This window comes from Venustampulla echinocandica, assembly GCF_003357145.1.
Source record: "Venustampulla echinocandica strain BP 5553 chromosome Unknown scaffold_0, whole genome shotgun sequence".
NCBI classification, from domain to species: domain Eukaryota; kingdom Fungi; phylum Ascomycota; class Leotiomycetes; order Helotiales; family Pleuroascaceae; genus Venustampulla; species Venustampulla echinocandica.
Window position 1 is genome coordinate 7,761,602 of NW_022474205.1, and position 19,633 is coordinate 7,781,234.

Sequence of the window (19,633 nt, forward strand, 5' to 3'; positions counted from 1 at the left end):
CCTCCACCGGCAGCATCTACACCAGGCTGCCATTGACACGGACTACTTGACCCGAGATCCTGGAATTCTAAGCCAAGTTCGTGATGGTATCCGCAATGTCCTCCGGCATACCAGTTCTAGCCTGTGGATTGAAGCCAGTGATCGTCCTTAGCAACTCCTGGCTGTTCCCCTTCTCGATAGTTGCTGTACCTGTGGGACCTGGAGCAACAGCGGTAACGCAGATACCCTTTTCCCCGATATCCTTACTGAGCACGCCAACCATATGCTTGATGGCGCCTTTTTATAGGGGGTACAGGAGATAAGGGTATGACCGTAGAGACAGCGCTGGGGCTGGTCGAGAGAACGGCGTATGGGAGTTGTTTGACATGTGCGGAGCGACTCTATGGTTCTATGTTAGCTTTTGTAAAAGATTTGGGATTAACGAAATTGGACCCTTGACATTTAAATTGAAGGCGGCATCGAAGTCTTGCTCCGTTGTGTGGCCCAAACTATTCATAGGCACAGAGCCAGCATTGGGGATGATAATATCGAGCTTGTCGAAGTGATTGATAGTGGTGTTGATGAAACATTCAATGATGGGAAGAGTACTAGCATCGGCCTTGACGAAAATAGCATCCTTGTTTCCTATAGCGTGGACTGTTCTGTCGGCGCCCTTGGTGTAAGCTTCATAGTTGACAACAACAGGAACTCCATAGCGTGCTAGGGCGAGGGCAGTTGCCTTGTCGATACCCCTGGACGCACGCTTCGGCAAGTGATTAGGGCTATGTTTCTTGTAAGAGCCGACACGATGATGGTAATTAACACGAGTGCTCGTATTGTTTGATATAGATGGAGTGAAGATCGAACTGCTCGGATAGAAGTTGGAAATTGGTAGTCGCTAAGTCTCGTTAATGTTCATTTCATAAGGTAGACATTGCCCTTACAGCCGGCCAATACAACTCTATTCGCATGCTATGCATCGACATGCATATACGCAACACAGTAGATCGCTTGAATTAGGTTAAATCATGATTTTCATTATCTCCTTACAGCGTAATAGGAAGTGGCTATTGTGCACAAAATGATATCTGGCGGCGTCAATTTCAAGAAAGTAGAGTGGCACCTATTCCGGTTCGATACGGCCTTTGGTATGCAGCAATATCACTGGCGTCAGAGGTACGGTTTTAACTTCCCCTTGGTATTAAAATTTTCTCACGAGGGTTGAAAGTAAATATCTATAGTTTTGCGTGCCGCTGTCAGTAAATTGGGACGGTAAAAGTACATGGCACACAGCATTTAGTTTATCCAAACACAAATTCCAACCTACAGTATAATATCCGAAATGGATCAAGTCGAGTGATTGACCAACTATGCTATTATAATTCATCGTATGCAATCATTCATCGATATTGTAGCGAAGGCCCAAGAAGTCATGAGCTTCTAATTTGATATACCTCTTGTTCCTTGCTAGAGCTCTATCACGTGTGAGGGACATCAGTTCCCTAGACGATCCGCAATGTTTGTTCCCATGTAGACCCCGCCGGTTTCAACCTAGCTCAACTTCTTTCCAACCGAGACAAGGACGGGCCACAGATGCATGGTCCCGAAGGCTGAGCTGATGAGACCGAGACATCCGGGAGGCGTGTGAGAGGAAACTTTTGTGAGAAGCGGTATTGAACCGTAGCTCCGATACAAGCACAATTCTCATGCATAGCCACTGTGTATTAAAATTCTAGACACGGGAACGGGAGTAAACGAAGCTATTTACGGCGCATAGTGCTCGGCACCAATCATCATAACCAAAGACAGGAAAAGACAGACGAGGGGGAGTGGTAAAATATCCAAGTATACCTAGGATGAAGAAGGAAGTATACGGGTTAGCCGGCCGTAAGCTGCCGGGCCGAACAAGTATCTGTGCAGCCCTATCCTTCTAGCTGTCAAAACAACCCAAAAATGAGTTTTGAAACGTCGCTTTATTGTATGACTCGAAATCGCTACTATTTTTAAATGTTTCTTTGGCAATCTTTCCGTTCGTCGTGTTACAAGGCCGTGTGAAGCCTTTGAGACAACTGTCTTGGTCTATGGGTTCTCCAAGGAAGCTTCAGGAAGTCTCACGCCTTTCTGTCTCTCGGAGGGGCGCCCCAAGGACAACTCACTGAGGTTAAAAGTAGAGAATTACCCAGGAAACCTTGCGCCGTCTCCAGAGAAGATGTATATGTTGGCTCTGCCCTTCCAGGTTTGGGAACTTCCAGAATAAACGACATCTCCACATCTCCAACTCAAACACCCTCGATTCCTGCACTACAGCCATCAGTCTGTCTCATTCGATTGTTGGATACGCACCTCAAACAACTCCCTCCAAGCCTGTTCCCCATTCAACCACTTCACAAATCAAAAACTTCCTAAGTCAATTTTCAATCATCGACCATGAGTTTCTGGCATAAGATTGGGATCCGATCGACGACTGGAGCGAGACTGACTATGATGGAGACAGCGATTTCCGTTCGTGTTCCAAGTCCGGACCCAGATCCAAATCCAAATCTAGACCCAAGCCCAAGTCTCAATCCAGGTCCAACTCCAAGTCCAAATTCAAATCCAAGTCCCGAACCAAATCCAAATCCAGTGCCAATTCCGACAAGACCTCTGGATCGCCCAGCAGTTCTAAATCCAAATACATCGTACCCGACGAATCAGTCATGCGGCGTAGCAAATTCAACAGCACCCAGTATGGTTGATAATAAGGATAACAATGAGGATGATCTGGTCGCGTAAGCTCCGAGTTGAAGCAGTCGAAGTGGGATATGGCTTGGTACACTGGCGACGGATGACGACGGTCCAGGTGATTCAATTACTGTGGTCTACAGTTCGGAATAGCTGAGAATTGATTTCTCAGCCGCCGCCCCCTTCTGTAGGATACTGTGACATGCTCTGGTTGATGGTATATGCCATGTGAATTTAAAAAGAAATTTCAAATGCGTTAGAAAAGAATGCCCACCTGTGCAATTCCCTCTTCTTCTCGGATTTGAACCCAAGAACAACATAGACCCAAATAGACTCGATTTCCCAACCGTGTACATGAATTTTAGTACCCTAATATTAAAAATTAATGGGCTGACAGTTAGAAAAGGTGGAAACGCTTGGAACAGCACTTGATTCTCAGAGAGTCAGAGACCAATGGCTCAAATGGCTCAAATGGTATTTTGCGAGGAGCTTCAGCTTGAAATAAAGGATAAGTGCCAAGATATTATTTCTCCAGGAGGTGCCATTGCAGAATAAGCCATTGCCTGGCTCTCTCAACATTTAAGCCTAGCTACACGGGCTTGCGATTCGACTTTCGAAGGCAAAAACCAAAAGAACTAATATGCCTAGCCAAGTATTGCATATAGATTGACTATATTGCTATACGAGAAAGGTCTCGTTAGGCACGGTTAGGATCGATGTAGTCCAAGAAATAGAGTCGTATTGGGAGCAATACTGACGTCTCTGCGAGCGAGCAAAGTTGGCGTTCGGTGCCAATAGAAGGAGTGTGCGTTATCCAAGGAAACCCAATACATCCTGAACGCAAAGGGGAAGGTCAACAAGAATATCGCACGATATAACGCGATAACACCGCTTTCCGGTAGAAAATCAGGCGATTTCAGTGAGGGGGTGGCGGCGTTTGGTGGAAGGCGATGCTAAGATTAAATATGATGCCTCTTTGAGCTTAGCGCCCTTTCGCCAGTTGCTTGGAGCTTCGACCTCAATGACGTTACTGTATGTGGGACCTTGATTTTCAATCCCACTCAAGTCCAACCCGCCCCAGGAATTGCAATTGATCTCTCAACACCATCCCACTCCACAAATCCCCATCATGTTTGCAAGGCATGTACTTAGGTCGGCTCAGCCGTTGAGAACTGTAAGTGCTACTCGCGTCCCCTGTCATGATCAATGCCGCTGGATTGGAGATGTGCCTCCATGAGCCCTCCAACGCCAATTGACTCTCGGCAAAAGCATCAATAGGGCTAATTACCTTTTCTACAGCAATGCCGTCGATATGCAACCGAACCGCAACTGAGTAGCAGCTCCAACAAGGCTCTCTATGCCGGCATTGCGACCGTCCTGGGAGGTGGAAGTTATTACTACCTCAGCCAAGACACCCTCGGGAACGGAGCCAAAGCCAAGGAGGCTGTGGAAAAGGGCGACGAGCCTGTTGGGAAGGGCGGCAATGGCAATGTGGCATTTACTGGAGGCGACCAGGGATTCATCAAGTTACGGCTTGACAACATTGAAATCGTTAACCATAACACGAAGAAATTCCGATTTGCGCTGCCTGAGGATGACCAGGTTAGCGGTCTGCATGTTGCATCCGCTATCCTTACCAAATATAAAGGGCCGCAGATGGAGAAGCCCGTTATCCGACCATATACACCCATTAACGATGAGAGTAAGTAACCATTGTTGTACGATATGTTGCTTATGCTGACCAATCCAAGACGCAAAGGGCTACTTAGACCTTCTGGTGAAGAAATACCCCAATGGCCCGATGTCAACGCACCTCCATGATATGGCTCCCGGACAGATGTTGGAAATCAAGGGACCTATTCCCAAATACCCCTGGGCGGAAAATAAGCACAACCACATTGCTCTGATTGCTGGAGGAACCGGTATCACGCCCATGTATCAGCTAACACGCGCAATTTTCAATAACCCCAACGATAAGACGAAGGTCACACTTGTCTTCGGAAACGTTACAGAGGAAGACATCCTCCTAAAGCACGAGTTGGCAGAACTCGAGAACACCTACCCCCAACGATTTCGAGCATTTTACGTCTTGGACAAGGCGCCTAATAAAGATTGGAGGGGAGACACCGGATTCATCACCAAGGAATTGCTGAAAAAGGTTCTCCCAGAGCCGAAGAATGAGAACATTAAGGTCTTTGTCTGTGGGCCACCAGGCATGTACAAGGCTATTTCCGGAATGAAGAAATCTCCTAAAGACCAGGGTGATCTTTCCGGTATCCTCAAGGATCTCGGATATTCTCAGGATCAAGTCTACAAGTTCTAAAAGGGCTTCAATTTTTATGGGATATTACTGTACCTTATATAATTAGAGATGATTATATATGAAACTTCCCAAGAATTCGTATGTTTCTTACTGGTAGTGGGATATTGTATTATTGACTGGTAAAGTTGTATGATGTATTTCTCTGATGAGAACTCTCTTCGAGTCGACGCTCATCTATCATGATGCCATTGCTAAAACGCTCGCGGTTCGCCCCGGTATCATTATATTAAAATTCCGCCATTCAGGCAATAGTAGTTCCGTATAAACCAACGCCCCATAGCTCCGATACACCCCTCGGGTCAAGGTCCCGCACCACGAATAGCATAAGAAAACTCCTGGGCCTCCAAAAGTCTCGCATACTCTGCGGCACTTCTCCACCGTGCCCCAAGTTTAGTTAGCCAATTCCTGATTTCATCCAACGACGTCTGGCATTGCATATCCCCACTCTTTCTTACAAACCAGGCAAAATTCAATGCAGCGGAGTACAACGCATCCATTATGATAGGATTGACGGAATCCAGGTCTTGAAAGCCCGAAGTGCTGATCTCGACCTTTTGGCCGAAGCCATACATATTTCCTGAGAGCGTCTTCAAGCCTTCGGCTGCGCGCTGTTGCATTTCGGCAGCTTGGGGAGTGCTTGGATCTAACCCGTACCCGTCTAGGCCAGAATATGGATCGCAGAGTATACAGAATGCTCGGGACAGGAGCGCCAAGGGAGCTGAAAGGCTGAGAAAATCGGGAGACCGGTTGGTTTCTTCGGTGATCTTGCCGGACAGATCCAAGATATCTTCAGACAACTTGCTGACTTGTGTGAGGCGTGCTGCCTCGGAGGGAAAGGTGTTATGGTAGTGATGAGAAAGCACTTTGCCCATCATTATGGAAGCTTGACAGAGACGAGAAAATGGTCCTACAGGATCATCAATCGGACTGGAAAGAAGAGCTGTAGGTGCGGAGAGTTCGCCTCTGTTCTATAGTTCTATCAGCAAACTGTCGAACATCGCTTGGATTGGGGTTTGAGCTACCCATGCGTCGTCATCAGCAGGCAGAGCAGCGTCTGGCCGTGGTTCTTGAGAGTCCATGATATATCCTTGGCTTGCATATGAGACAATTCTTAAGGGTGTGAGCTGATCGATCGAGAATTTCTATCAGAAGGCCATACCTATTCGCCACTTGAACCCCCCACCATGTTCGATTACGTTCTTCTTGCTCAATCCATGTTGTCTGTTCAAAGTGAGACAGTGCTTTCAGCGAGTGGGTTGCATGTCCTTACCGGACGGCCAAGTAGTTGCATCGCTTCATGATGCCCGTTTATGCCGAGTAAATTTCCATATCGGACACACCATCCAGCAGTCATCCAGGCGGCGGGGTAAATTGCATGGCCGTATTCGTACCATACAATAAGAAGATTTGCTTGTAGTCTCTGTAGCGAAGCCGCTCCGTTGAGATCCAATACAGACGCAAAGCGCTTTGCAGTTAGGTATAGCGGAGCCCGAAAGCTTTCTACTCCATCAGGTAATCTTGATGCTACGAGCTTCATGCAGAGATACAGCAAAGCCGCATCAGAACCGCCGTCCCATGGGACATCCGTCGGCTCCTGAAGCAGGTACTTTCGGGAAAGAATGGGCATCCATCGGTGGACAGTTGCGGCGTATTGCTCCGCAATGGCAGTTACCGTCAGGCCATCTCGCATATGCTCGAGGACATCCTAATTTGAAAATCAGCATCTGGTAAACCTGGGACACGGGAGACGAATTGCCTACATCTGGGATGTTAACGGGTGGTTTTGGAATGTCAATGCTATTGGAAATTAGCATTCATGGCTATGGTAAGGAGACAGGTGGGCATACCCCCCACTTAAGAAGGCCTTCTTGTCTAGGAAAGCAATGGCTGGAAACCTGTTGGGAACCGCACCCCATTGCTCGCTATAACCTGCGGCGGAATGACCAAGGGCCTCGACGCCGGACAGAGAGGAAGGGGTACCGAAAAGGGGAGCATGATTAACAAGGCCACGTCCTCCATTGATATGGGACTCGAGCTGAGATTCGAGTTCCGCTATCTTCGCTTGCAAGACGTGTAAGTCCTCGGACGTGGGAGTCGGCTGAGGATCAGAATAGTCGCAAGAGCGATTCATACGAAGACATAGAGAGCATGCGGGGAGAACCTTATCACATTTCCGCTTTTGATTTCTGCATGTATAACATGCTTTGCTTGCCTTCGGGGCGGCGATATGGGCGTTGGGCGAGGGATTTGGGGCGCCGTACATGGACATGGACGCCATCTCGCCAGCACCGGAAGGGCGCGTGGTCGTCTTCAAAGGGCGTCAGCGGGGGCACAGTACGGTAACTAATAAGGTAGTCCAGTCAGTGATCATCCGCAATAAGGATATAAGCCGTACGAGTAAGCCTTTAGAAGGCCGACGCTACAGCCCGATCCACCTATCAACGAGGTTGATGGACACGTACCTCGAGATCTTGGAAGGCCACAGCGACGTGACAATTACGGGATTAATTCACGCAGGCGATGGCCGCGTGGCGATACAACTGAGCACTAGGTACGAGGTACGCCAAGGCACAAAGTAGACAGCCATACAAAATTGCGGTTGTCTGGTGGTTACAATAGAAAGGAATTCAGTTACACAATGACCTGCGCCAGCGATCTAGAACGTTGCCTTAGCGAGGGTTGTTGGACTGCAATCTGTCGCGTCCGTTCATTTTCTACGATGGTGCATCACAGCAGCACAAGTATATGCCGATAATGATATACGAAACATGAGTGAGTATAGAATAGTGCCATCTTTATATCCGGATGGCTTCGCCTTGATTTTCTCAGTCCGCCGCCTGGATACGGACCGTCAGCTGACGGATCAGCAGTTCAAAAAACCCCTCTGCCACGAAGAATCTCTTCGCGTTTCCATAATTTCAAACCCTGGAAAGCCATCTTTAAGAAAGTTATAATCGAGGATGAGCGCGTTTTTGGGCCTAATTACATTTGTTTTGACACCGGAAGTCATCGACGGCCTTGATCATCACCATTACAAGCTTGGACGTCGCAACATAACGATGCTAACTTGAACTTTATCCCATGGTCTATATCATCCAGCCATAGGATCGCCAATCACGAATTTCTTCGAATATTCATTCTATCTCATTCAGGCTCCATTTCTCTCATTTTTCTCCTCCAAACCTTCCTATTGGAGTCCATTGCATGATCACTCGCACCGCCGCGCCATCCTCGTCTCATTCAAGCCTACTATGACAATTTCCAGAAGCCACAGGAAGGCTTTAATGCGCGCTGTGGTGGCCTTCTATCAATCGTCCGGATCTCGTGGAGACGTGCATATGCGTTGAAGGGGCGCAAAATATGATTACATGTCTTTCTCCTTCTCGAAGCATCCTCTACGCCAACGATAGGTGTTTCTCTCTTCGAGCCACGCAAGATTCTAATAGACTGACAATATGGAAGGCGATTCTGGAACAAGGCTCTTCGCGATGAGAATGTGAGTGTCTGGCGAATTTAAACTAAAGGCTTCCGATGGCATCTCACTCTCCTCCTGGAATTCTACGAGCTTTTGAGAACTTGTTAAACTTTCAATACCTATCGGAGAACACTAGGATCGATTTCTTTTCCGATCCGGAAATAGAAGAGTGAAATGCATGCTGGGTATTAGGTCATGACGGACAACCTAGGGGACGACTATGGGAAAGAAATTCAAGTGAACATTCTCGACCAAATGCTTATTTTCCCAATATCGGGTTCTTGTCTTTCCAATTTCAGAAACTCCAGCTTAAATAGCGCATCGCGTTGTCTATATCAGAGGTTGCCTAGTTACCTAGGTACCTACCTGTTGTGGTCTATTCCGAGAAATGTCTTGCAAAATAGTAAATACCTTACCGGCCCATACCTATATGTATTCTTCAACGTTCTCTACAGTTATAAGTCTCATATAACTAAAAACCTTAAAATGAAACAATGCAGTCATATTAAATACCTCATCCACCAGCACTGATTACCTATAAAACCCCATCATTGCCCTCCACCTGACTTATCCAAATCAGGAAGGTCGGAAATACAGTGGCACGTGATCGGACAATAGATTCCCGAGTAGGTAGACCGAGACCAAGTAATTATTATTAGATGACTCACACCGACAACATGCTGATTACTACCAACCAGAGTTTATTTAAAGTTCTCATTTCATGATCTTGCAGCCCTCCCTGGGGAAGTAACCACCTTGTATATAAGGTATGCTCTCCTAACCATTTTCAGACCGTTCCGTAAATTCTCTCAAACCTTTGAAAATTTTCATATTTTTTTGAAATTCATATAGCTAAACATCGATAGTCTCAGCTTTACAATATAACTTATTGTACAAAAGCCCAAGCAAAGTAACGGGAGCAAACAAAAAAAAATACTGGAAGAAAAAAGAAACATGTCCCTCACCACATCGGGCAAAAATGCCTCTTCCAGCACAAAATCTACCGCCAGGTCACCCATCATAGTCCGGCCAGCGCGTCTCACAGACGGCTACAGAATGGGCTGGATCGCCGCCGTGACATACAACAACACGTCTCTGACGGACATGCTTGCGCCGCATCGGCACCAGTATTTTGAGCACTACGTACGGGGATTCCAGCAGCGCGCCACGGCGAGGACGTTTGATGCGCGGCATATGGGGTACGTCGCGGTAGAGGCGTCGAATCCGTCGGTGGTGGTTGGGTATGCGCATTTCGTCCGTTTGGGCGATGACGAGGGCGCGAAGAGGCAGATTGCCAGTCGGAATGCCCTATTGCTGTGGGTTCTGGGGTGGTTGTTTTCGGTCTATTGCAAAGTGTTCGGCTTGTTTGTTGGGGGGGATAAGTCGGCGGATTTGGATGCTATAAAGTGGTTTGAAAACGTCGGGAAGGCGGATGAGGAGAAGCATTTCCAATCTCATCCCGAGAGGGTGAATAGGTGGCATACGCAGAGTTGTGTTGTGCTTAAGGAGTTTCAGGGGAGGGGCGCGGGGAAGTTGTTGATGGGGCAGGTTGTTAAGAGGGCGGAGGCTGAAGGGGTCCCGGTGGGACTGGAAGCTAGTATGGAGGGAGAGCGCTTGTATAGGAGTGTCGGGTTTAAGGTGTTGTCTAGGTTTAGCCTGGTGCTTTCTGAGGCGGACAGGGATACTGGTGGGTTTATGTTATGGAGTCCTTCGGCATGGGAAAATAAGTAGAAAGAGAGTGTGATCGTTCTGCCTGATTCTATATACGAAGGTGTTGATATAGCAGGGCAAGGAGAAAGTAAAGGCGACGATATACTTTTTTCAATTCACAAGGCAATTTCCCGTTAAGAGACTTAGTGGTAGTGTCCTCTATTCTCGACAATGTAGTTGAGTCATCATATCTTGACATATTATCTATTACCAAAATGCCTATAATTAACTACAGGAATATGAGTATTTACACCCTGAGACAAAACGCTAATAACCCTATTAAGTACCCAGCGAAGAAAGTCCCAATCCCAGCTATTTTCTTAGCTATCACATATTTTTCATTACTACATACATGAATTCCAATTTCACCCTTCGCGTTAGACTACAGAGCTCGAAGTGGACGCTTGCATCGTTAGTTGTTAAATAAAGCCCTATTGCAAAAGACAATAAACGCTACCACCTGACTTAGACCACTATAATTTACTGATATGTGAAATACCTTAAATTCCTCGTTATACTCACTCATTCTATAGAAGCAAGGCAAGCAAGTTAAAAAGCCATTTCTCACGCTACACACGCCCACGAGACTTACAATCACTATACAATAATAGCCTTGCTTTTCCCCTAAGAACCAGAAGCTCCCTCGGCCTCATTTATAAATAACTCTACTACCACTTTAATAATTCTCGCCATTTTGGTTCTATATCGTCAACCCAAGCATATATTAGAATATCCCTACTTGGACCACTTCCTCCTCGCTTCAACCATCAAAAACACCCCCACTACCGCGAACTTCCATCTCAAATTGCACCCTCTCGCGCCCATTGCATATCCACAGTGCCCAAAAACGTAATACGCCTCGTCCCGCCCACACACACCAGTCAACTCAGGTACCCCACGGCATCCAACGAACCCAATACAAAAGGAACCTTCAGTCTTAATTTGAGCTTTTATTATAAGAGGATATGTAGATAGATGCAGGTGGCAAAAAAGGAGCTCGGGATTGAAGGGGCATTGCGTGATGGGATAGGAATGATTAATCGACTGGTAAGATGAGATGAGATGTGTGTGTGCGGGTTGGCAATTGGTAGGTAGATGGGTAGTAACTGACTATGAATAGGGTGAGATATAAAGGTACCGGAAGAGATGTATGTAATCACGTGATTCACCCCCCTTTCGTGGGTCTGGGTTCTCGGTTGGCTGTTGGGGCAAATCCCTACCTAAGGTAGGTATCTACAAGTACCTACCTCCCCTAAGTAATTCTGCAATACAAGCTGAGAGCCACGGATTTAAATTCTAGAGTAGCATCCTGTTAGTACGAGTTTGATCTAGCAATGAAGAGAGATATTTTGGTAGGTATATAAACCAATTTAGCAAAACCCACTGTCACATACGACCATAGACTGAGGAGAAATGGGCATCCCGTCCGCTCTGCCATACACAAGCCTCAGATCGGCAGATTAGTAGTTGGGTGGGTGACCACCAGCGAATACCTGCTGTTGTATGTCTTTTTTTTTGCACTTTGTTTGCATCCCCGACCTCTCCCCAGCCACCAGGTCGGCGGTTGGTGGTTGGTGGTGGCCCAGAGTTGGGACTGCCTCGCTTGGTTATTATCATAGTCTTACTCCTATACTCCGTAGACTTTTCAATTTAGACTACTAAACCGAACTAATCCACTAACTCGTACAAGGCTAGTGTTAGTTTAGTCCAATTTTAGCTTCAACTAGCCAACAAAATCAGCTGCAGCTTCCCCCGCATTAACTCGTACGTCGTCGGCGATTTTCATTTGCTTCATCAACACACTGTGGCCATGGCCATGGACATGGAAACTCCACTATGCCGCCAGATGCTCGCCATTACTGTGATTTCGCATCTTGCGATAAAAGCTTCCAACGACTTGAGCATCTGAAACGCCACAAACTCAACCGTAGGCTTCTTGTACGCTCGTTTGCGCCTCGTGAATTACTAATGGGATTATGACAGACACTAATCGAACAATCCCATGCCCCAAATGCAGTCACCTCTTCTACAGAAATGATCTCCTTCAGCGCCATCTGACCTTAAGGCATGGAACGCCTGGGAATGGTGGGAGAAAGACGCGCAGATCCCCAAGAGCTACCTCCCCCACCCTTCAGGAGAGCATGAATATGCAAGGTCACGAGGACCTGAATTTGCTTGAAAACCAGTCGCTGCCCGAGATATACCTCCATGTCGGTCTCCAATCACAGGGCGGTGCTTTTCAAAACGGCATTTTGAACCAAAACATTCCAGGCCTCGATCAATCACCAAATAGCTCCCACAGCGCTGATAAATCTAATCCAGTGCGTGATCCAATACCGTTCTCACCATTCAATTTGGACAGCTATGGCCAAAATTCCGAATGGCTTTTCCAGGAACCTAGAGATCCCGCAGCAGATGCAGCTATCCAAGGAATCCAATTCGACAATACTGAAGGGAGCCTTCATTCGCAATCATCACATGATGCATTATTCGATATTCAGATTCCACAACCTTCCTCGATTAGTGCACAAACTCACAGCAATATTCTTTCTTTCATCTCACTAGAAGATGTAGATAGCAATCCGGTTGCAACCATCGAAGATACCCGCCGCATTCTCGATATCGCCATGACATATCTTGAGACTTGTCTTCCTATGTTCCACCAGCCCACCCTGAGTCTCGACTTTGTTGCTAGTGAACTCTCTGCTTCTTTTCTGAGCATTGGGCTTCTCATCTGCGGCGACCTCAATGCTCACGAAATAGGGTGTGTCCTGCTTCAGCGTTTACGTGGAGACCTGCTACAGCTTGCTCAGAACATCACGATCAAGAAAGAGCACCTTTGGGTGCTTCAATCCATGCTACTAGTTGAGTTTGCTGGTATGTTTCATGCTAATAGAAGCGCTATGGAGCTGAGCGATATTTTCCACGGGACATTGGTTACCCTCGCAAGACGACTCGGGTTATTTGAGCCTGACTATGAGCCCGTGCGGCCTACTCCAAAGCGCTCGATGGACCGCAGATGGGGTGAGTGGGTCCAAAAAGAGACAGTCAAGAGATTGGCTTACTTCATCTTCGTCATTGACGTTCAGCATTCGCTTCTCTTTGGTCACGATCGAAGCATAATTTCAGTTTTCACTTTGAAACTCGATCTACCTTGTGATGAGAAGGAGTGGCGTGCCCTCACCTTCTACGAGTGGTCGTCCTACACAGCAACATCAACATCCCGGAGATTGAAGTTTCATGAGATCCATCAACTTCTTCTGTCTGCTCCGGACATTCATCACAAATTGCCTTCACTTGATGCACTATCAGCATATCTTGTCCTGTCAGGCTTCGCATCGATCACCTGCGATTCTTTGCGACGACGGCATGAGCCATTCTTCGATCGTGATCAGGCGACAAATAAGCTTCGAACTCTACTCAAAGCAATAGCTGATCAAATCCTCACCACTGCAGAAGCAGGGCCTGTCAAAAAGCATGGTTTAACGACCTACTACATCTCTTTAATATCTCTGGGCACCCAATTAGACGACTTGGAACGTGCCGCAAACTCCGGGTTTTCGTTGACTGGCCTGACACCCAAGCAGCAGACACGAGCTGCCATGGCCCGCCTTCTCACACGCAACAAAGTTGGACCTAACACAGCTATGCATGGTGTACAGCTCCTTCGGATTTACATGTCAGAGAGTCACACGTCGGTGATGCCCCTCGAGACTTCCGCTCTTTACCTAGGGGCGCTGACCCTTTGGGCATACACAATTGGAAGGGCAGATGACTACGAGAGCTTGGACATTGCGTCTGAGATCAGCGGGCAAGACTCTTTGGCTGAGATGGAAACTGCGATCACGGGTACTTGCGCAAACGCGTGTGTTAAGGCCTGGAGAGCAATTTCTCGGCATGTATTTGAAAGACTCGCATCTCTGCAGAATGATAATGCAAGAGAATACAGCGAAGTTCTTCGTGGCCTCGAAGATTTTACTGTGTGATATTCTCAATAACATATTTATAATTGCAGGGCTATATGCACTTGGACTCTATCTATGTCTACCCAAGATTTTCACTAGGAATGCTGGCATTTCTTAGCTTTATAATAGAGGAGAATACAATCGGTCAACTTACGAAGACGGTAACGCCCCAGGCAGGCTGGCTATATCTTTGTCCACTCTCTAGACTTTCGATTTGCTCCATCTCGTCCTTCGTCAGTGTCACTGCCTGGAAGTTACTGCGGATTCGAGACTCATTGATGGACTGGGAGACGTCAGTTGTGGTAAAGCAGTCAGTGAAGAGCACACACCTTGGGCAAGACACTGTGGCCAGACTGCACCCCCCAAGCAAGGAGCACTGCACAGGGGTCGCAGCCGTGATGAGAAGCGATTTCCAACACAAGTTTTTCAGTCTTGACTGTCGAGCCTGTTGATCCCAAGCTTCTCGGGTTAGCCAATAGCTTCGATCTGTAGTGGGATACCTACGGGGAATACGCCGTTATATGAATGCCTCTCTCATCGCAGTATTTCTGCAAGTTCTTTTGCTGCAAATATGCATGCATCTCCACTTGGTCCACAGCAGGCACCACAGTACACTTCTGTCTCAGAATTTCAAGATTGTGAATATCAAAATTTGAAACGCCAATTGCCTTCACTTTCCCAGTTGAAAGGAGCTTCTCCATGTCCTTCCATGTGTCCACAAAATTCCGATCATGAAGGTCGCGGGTTCCATCTGGAAGCAGGGGAAAGTTTGGCGGCTCTCCATTTGGATTCAAAGCTACAGGCCTGTGAGATGTTTTAGTGCTGCAATTCGGTTACTGGTGGCATTGATTTGAGTACAAACCAGTGCATCAGATACAAGTCCAGATAGTCGACGCCAAGCTGCTTGAGGGAAAGCTCGAGATTCTCTGCAACCCGAGAGTGATATGTACTCCAGCTAGCATTACTCAGTAACATGACTGCATTCAAAACTCGGGTGACCTACAGTTTTGTGGTCAAGAAGATATCTTCTCGTCTTACACCACTATCTTTTATGGCACGCCCTACCTCTGGTTCGTTACCATAGATCTATTTAAATGTTAGCAATCGCTTGTTTTGATATCCATCCTCGGCGCCTAAAATACCCATGCAGCGTCGATATGCCGGTAACCACTCTCCAAGGCCGTCTTTACGGAATTGTACGCATCTTCCGGCGAGGACTTCCACGTGCCGAATCCGACTGCAGGAATATAAGATCCTGTGTTGATCTTGAACTTTCGGCTATCCGGTTTGGACAACATTGAAGTTAACGAGGTAGTTTGAGTTTGAGTTTGAGAAGTCATTTTTCTTTTTGGTGAATGTTGGACAACAAAAATATCTATGAGATCGGTATCGCTCAGACGTAATAAGTATCAAGTATCGGAACTACGAATCCGTCTAATCAACATGGGTTCCTTGTGGTGTGCGGGAGGACGTCTATGGCTTGTGCGGGATAGCGGGATAGTCCTTGGCACGTGACCGAAGCTCCATCGATCTATTCGTCCAGAAATGCGATACAGGCCTAGACTTCCTCCCAAAGTAGGAGCAGGTTCGCCTTTTCAATTTTGCGGGTACTAACTAGGTTCACAGCGTCGTCCAAAACCACATTTCCTGTATGCAAACTTCTGGCATCGCTCTTCGATTTGTGCGGGAGACCATCCGCCGCTAGATCCCTACCCTCCAACTTCCACGAAAGCAGCTTGTACTTAATTCTCCAAGTTTACAGCACATCGAACTTTGGAATCCAGGCTCTTTCGACATCATGATGGTCCAATCTAAATTCGACTTGATAATTGTCGGAGCTACACCTGCCGGAATAGCTGCGGCAATTGCTGCTGCTCGACTTGGCCGAACCTCTCTAATTCTTGAACGCACAGCCTATATCGGCGGACTTCCTGCCAATGGTCTAGGAGCTACAGATATAGCTACCCGGGGAGCAACTGGAGGGATTTTCTTAGAATTCGTGGAGCGGGTTAAGGCTCATTATGTCAAGAGCTATGGCCCAGTCACTGATCAAGTCAGCGATTGTGACGATGGATATCACTTTGAGCCTTCAGTTGCGGAAAATGTTTTCAATGAATTAATTCAAGAAAACCCAGAGATCACCGTTTTAACAAGGCGACAGTTCGACTTCGAGCCCGACCATTTGTCTATCAGAGATGGCATTATCAAGTCCATTGAGGTGACAAATTTGCAAACCGGCTTGAAAGAAACACATTATGGACAATTCTTTTTGGATGCTACATACGAAGGAGATCTCATAGCAGCAGCTGGCGTGCCTTTCTTCGTTGGTCGAGAGGGCAAGGAGGTGTATGGCGAGCTAGGTGCTGGCCGGGTATACAAGCTTTGGAGAGGTCCTGAATGCGATGGTACCACGAACGCGGGAGACAACGCTATCCAAGCATTCAATTACCGACTTTGCTTGACGAATGACCCCAAGCTACGTGTGAGGGTTAGCAAACCATCGAATTATAATAGGAAGGAGTTCTCCTCTCTGGTGCTTGATGTGACGACAGGCATTCATACCGGCGTGGATGTCTTGAAGCTATCACCAGAGCAAATGCAAGAAAATATCCGTCGGTCGAAAATGAATCTCAAACCAGTGCCGAATCACCTCAATGCTATCCAACGCCTATCTAGCATGGTCAAATTACCAAACAACAAAACCGATGCGAATAATCAGCACTTTGCATTCATCTCGACAGATCTTCCTGAAGAGAACTGGCCGTATCCTACTTCCAGCTGGGCATGGCGTGACGCCTTTTGTCAGAGAATGCGCGAGTACACCGAAGGGTTATTTTATTTTGCACAGAACGATCCAGAACTTCCTCAGTGGTTCCGTGATGAATGTAACGAATGGGGCTGGGCAAAGGATGAATACGTGGACAACGACCATTTTCCTCGCCAACTCTATGTCCGCGAGGGACGTAGAATGAAAGGCAAACATATCTTCACTGTATATGATGCGTTGCCAAGTGAAAATGGGCGACCTCCTATTCATCATGACAGCGTAACTGCTAGTCATTATGCGTTGGACTCGCATGCCGTGAGAAAGCGGGAGCCGGGCAGAGTCCACCTTGATGGCTTCATAAGTTATCCTTGCGCACCATACACCGTGCCATACGGTGTCATGGTTCCAGATGCCCCAATTAAGAACTTGCTTGCGCCAGTACCAGTGTCTGCAAGTCATATTGGCTTCTCTACGTTGCGAATGGAGCCGTGTTGGATGGCTCTTGGTCAAGCCGCTGGCGTTGCTGCTGCTTTCTGTTTACAAGATGGAGTCGCAGCTGCTGATGTTGATGTAGCCAAAGTGCAGGATGAGCTTTTGAATCAAGAGGCCGTTTTATTTCATGATCCGAAGATATGGGGGAGGGACAGCAAGGAGACGTTCAAATCGATACAGTTGGCGGCTTTAAGGGTGTAGGTGTTCCGACTAGAACAATACTTTGATAGTCATAAGCCACTTCCTACGAGTACATGTTAGACTCTCTATAGCTTCCTTTCATTTCCTGCTTAATTTTTGTTTTACCCCAAATTTGGATACAATTTACCACAGGCATTAGATCATAAGATATTGTTATCCCACGCCTTGCGAGACGTTTAAAAGCTACCACACTTATGAAAGGGAACTCTTGGATCTAAAGCTGTATTTCTGTATACATAATGAGGAAACCCAACTATGCACCAGGCGCATTTTCAAAGTCTCACAAGGTTTGACACAGTGATAGCTCGTACTCTAACTCCTACAGGACTCGTATTCTGCAATCAAATTTTCTCGTTTACTTCCTATGCATTTAGCGCCACACGTTCATCACTGAACTACTATAGCAGATGTATAGGCTACATCTAAAATTTTCATCTGGCCCAGAGTTGTAGCTGGTGTAGTGTTGGCCAGCATATACACATCTGAGAATGTGATATCGCTAACCATCGCGGAAGAATTATACCCCACCAACAACCCATTATATTTCCCCTCATTCCTAACACGAATATTATTCACCTTCACTCCATCAATCGGTCCAATTCCTGCCCCTTGTGACTCAACGAAGAAAGCAAGCCAAGTGGCATGACCGGCATTGTCACCACTCAAGCTCTCGATATCAATTGTATCGAAGGTCACATTGCTGACAATCTCTGTTCCATACCGATGATCAATCCCCAGCCCCACCGCTGCCCTGTACACCACACTATTCTTAAACACCACGCCTTTCTGGGACGTATACACGCCCTGCCCGATCTTATACCCATAACACACGGTCCAGGCCAGACAATTATCGAACACCACATCACTCAACGGCATCGGCGGATGGGGATACGGCACCGTAGTGCCTTGATTAAGCGGCCACGTCTTAGTTGAGAAGCTATCATCGAGCGCAACGGCAATCGCTCTTGTGACGCGCACGTTCGTTGATTCAATGACATCGATACCATCATCCTGGCCAACATCTTGTCGATTAAGGATCTTAAGGTTCTTGAACGAGACATCTTGACTTTGGATAGGTGTCACGGCCCAGAACGACGAATCCCGGATTAACGGCCCGTCGAACGTGAAAGACGTCGTGTCCACGGGCACAAGCAGGTCCGCGATGAACGTATTGGTATAGAGGGAGAAGTACCCGTTTCCATCTATGGTGCCGCGCCCGTAGACTTTTATGTTGCTGCTACTGAACTCGGTTTGGATCCACCATGTGCCGGGCCCAACGTCAGACTTAGTGAAGAGTGTGGTGTAGTCAGATTTGTTGCCTGTGAAGCGTAGCACAGAGCCGCCGGCGAGGTACAGCGAGGTTTGGGAGCGCAGCATCAAGTTCCCGATGTAATATAGGCCCGGAGGCACGTAGACGATGCTGCCAGGGGTTTTGGCAGCAGCATCCATGGCACTTTGCACGCCTGTTGTAATGTCAGAGCCAGTGTTGTCGGCGCCGTAGTTGAGGACGTTGAAGATGCCGTTTCCGGAAGAGGGGGGGACATTGGTTTCCGAGGGATCGGCCATGATGACAAATTCTTTGAGGTTATTGATGGTTATTATGAGATAGTGAGCGTCAGAAACCGAGAAGACGAGCTCGTTGCCGCTTGTGGTGGCAGTGATAGGTAATTGCTTGGGAGAAATGTTGAAAGACGTGATGCTTGTTTCAGTTGGAGCAGAGATTCGGAATTCAGTGGCATGGCCTTGGTCCATGGAGAGCTGGACATAGTCGTACCCAGCATAGCTAACGGTGTACATGTAAGTACCATTGACTTTCAGAGTGTATTTTGCTGATTTGTCGTAGATTGAGGGTCTAGGATAGCTCACTGCTGCTCCCGAAACGAGGACGGACAGGCATGAGAGGAGGAGGTTACAGGCGAGCATTTTGGAAAACTAACGCTCCACTAAATGTGGATCGTCTTAATTGACTTTTAGCTCTCTATATAGTTTTTCTTTCTGTC

The 19,633-nt window shown here is 47.2% G+C and overlaps 9 protein-coding genes across 9 annotated transcripts; 5 read left to right on the forward strand and 4 right to left on the reverse strand.

Annotated features, from left to right (window-relative positions):
- Positions 1-67: 67 nt before the first annotated feature.
- Positions 68-950, reverse strand: BP5553_02446 (uncharacterized protein; the record flags this gene model as incomplete). Its single annotated transcript, XM_032011069.1, has 3 exons — positions 68-245; positions 423-877; positions 924-950. The coding sequence occupies 3 exons, from the start codon at positions 948-950 to the stop codon at positions 68-70; spliced, it is 660 nt and encodes a 219-aa protein (XP_031875123.1).
- Positions 951-2,406: 1,456 nt separating this feature from the next.
- On the forward strand, positions 2,407-2,751 carry BP5553_02447 (uncharacterized protein; the record flags this gene model as incomplete). The annotated part of the gene is made up of 1 exon (XM_032011070.1): positions 2,407-2,751. The coding sequence occupies one exon, from the start codon at positions 2,407-2,409 to the stop codon at positions 2,749-2,751; it is 345 nt and encodes a 114-aa protein (XP_031875124.1).
- Positions 2,752-3,829: 1,078 nt separating this feature from the next.
- Positions 3,830-5,023, forward strand: BP5553_02448 (putative NADH-cytochrome b5 reductase 2; the record flags this gene model as incomplete). The annotated part of the gene is made up of 3 exons (XM_032011071.1): positions 3,830-3,874; positions 4,000-4,402; positions 4,452-5,023. 3 exons carry the CDS (start codon positions 3,830-3,832, stop codon positions 5,021-5,023), a joined length of 1,020 nt encoding a protein of 339 aa, XP_031875125.1.
- Positions 5,024-5,322: 299 nt separating this feature from the next.
- On the reverse strand, positions 5,323-7,301 carry BP5553_02449 (uncharacterized protein; the record flags this gene model as incomplete). Its single annotated transcript, XM_032011072.1, has 6 exons — positions 5,323-5,991; positions 6,046-6,133; positions 6,183-6,244; positions 6,294-6,728; positions 6,784-6,820; positions 6,871-7,301. The coding sequence occupies 6 exons, from the start codon at positions 7,299-7,301 to the stop codon at positions 5,323-5,325; spliced, it is 1,722 nt and encodes a 573-aa protein (XP_031875126.1).
- Positions 7,302-9,452: 2,151 nt separating this feature from the next.
- On the forward strand, positions 9,453-10,229 carry BP5553_02450 (uncharacterized protein; the record flags this gene model as incomplete). Its single annotated transcript, XM_032011073.1, has 1 exon — positions 9,453-10,229. The coding sequence occupies one exon, from the start codon at positions 9,453-9,455 to the stop codon at positions 10,227-10,229; it is 777 nt and encodes a 258-aa protein (XP_031875127.1).
- A 2,126-nt stretch (positions 10,230-12,355) lies between these two features.
- BP5553_02451 (Uncharacterized protein) lies at positions 12,356-14,194 on the forward strand (the record flags this gene model as incomplete). Its single annotated transcript, XM_032011074.1, has 1 exon — positions 12,356-14,194. One exon carries the CDS (start codon positions 12,356-12,358, stop codon positions 14,192-14,194), a length of 1,839 nt encoding a protein of 612 aa, XP_031875128.1.
- A 74-nt stretch (positions 14,195-14,268) lies between these two features.
- Positions 14,269-15,513, reverse strand: BP5553_02452 (Uncharacterized protein; the record flags this gene model as incomplete). Its single annotated transcript, XM_032011075.1, has 7 exons — positions 14,269-14,277; positions 14,328-14,456; positions 14,503-14,632; positions 14,678-14,977; positions 15,036-15,128; positions 15,177-15,259; positions 15,316-15,513. 7 exons carry the CDS (start codon positions 15,511-15,513, stop codon positions 14,269-14,271), a joined length of 942 nt encoding a protein of 313 aa, XP_031875129.1.
- Positions 15,514-15,971: 458 nt separating this feature from the next.
- Positions 15,972-17,633, forward strand: BP5553_02453 (Uncharacterized protein; the record flags this gene model as incomplete). The annotated part of the gene is made up of 1 exon (XM_032011076.1): positions 15,972-17,633. One exon carries the CDS (start codon positions 15,972-15,974, stop codon positions 17,631-17,633), a length of 1,662 nt encoding a protein of 553 aa, XP_031875130.1.
- Positions 17,634-18,020: 387 nt separating this feature from the next.
- BP5553_02454 (Glycoside hydrolase family 28 protein) lies at positions 18,021-19,556 on the reverse strand (the record flags this gene model as incomplete). Its single annotated transcript, XM_032011077.1, has 1 exon — positions 18,021-19,556. One exon carries the CDS (start codon positions 19,554-19,556, stop codon positions 18,021-18,023), a length of 1,536 nt encoding a protein of 511 aa, XP_031875131.1.
- Positions 19,557-19,633: the final 77 nt, after the last annotated feature.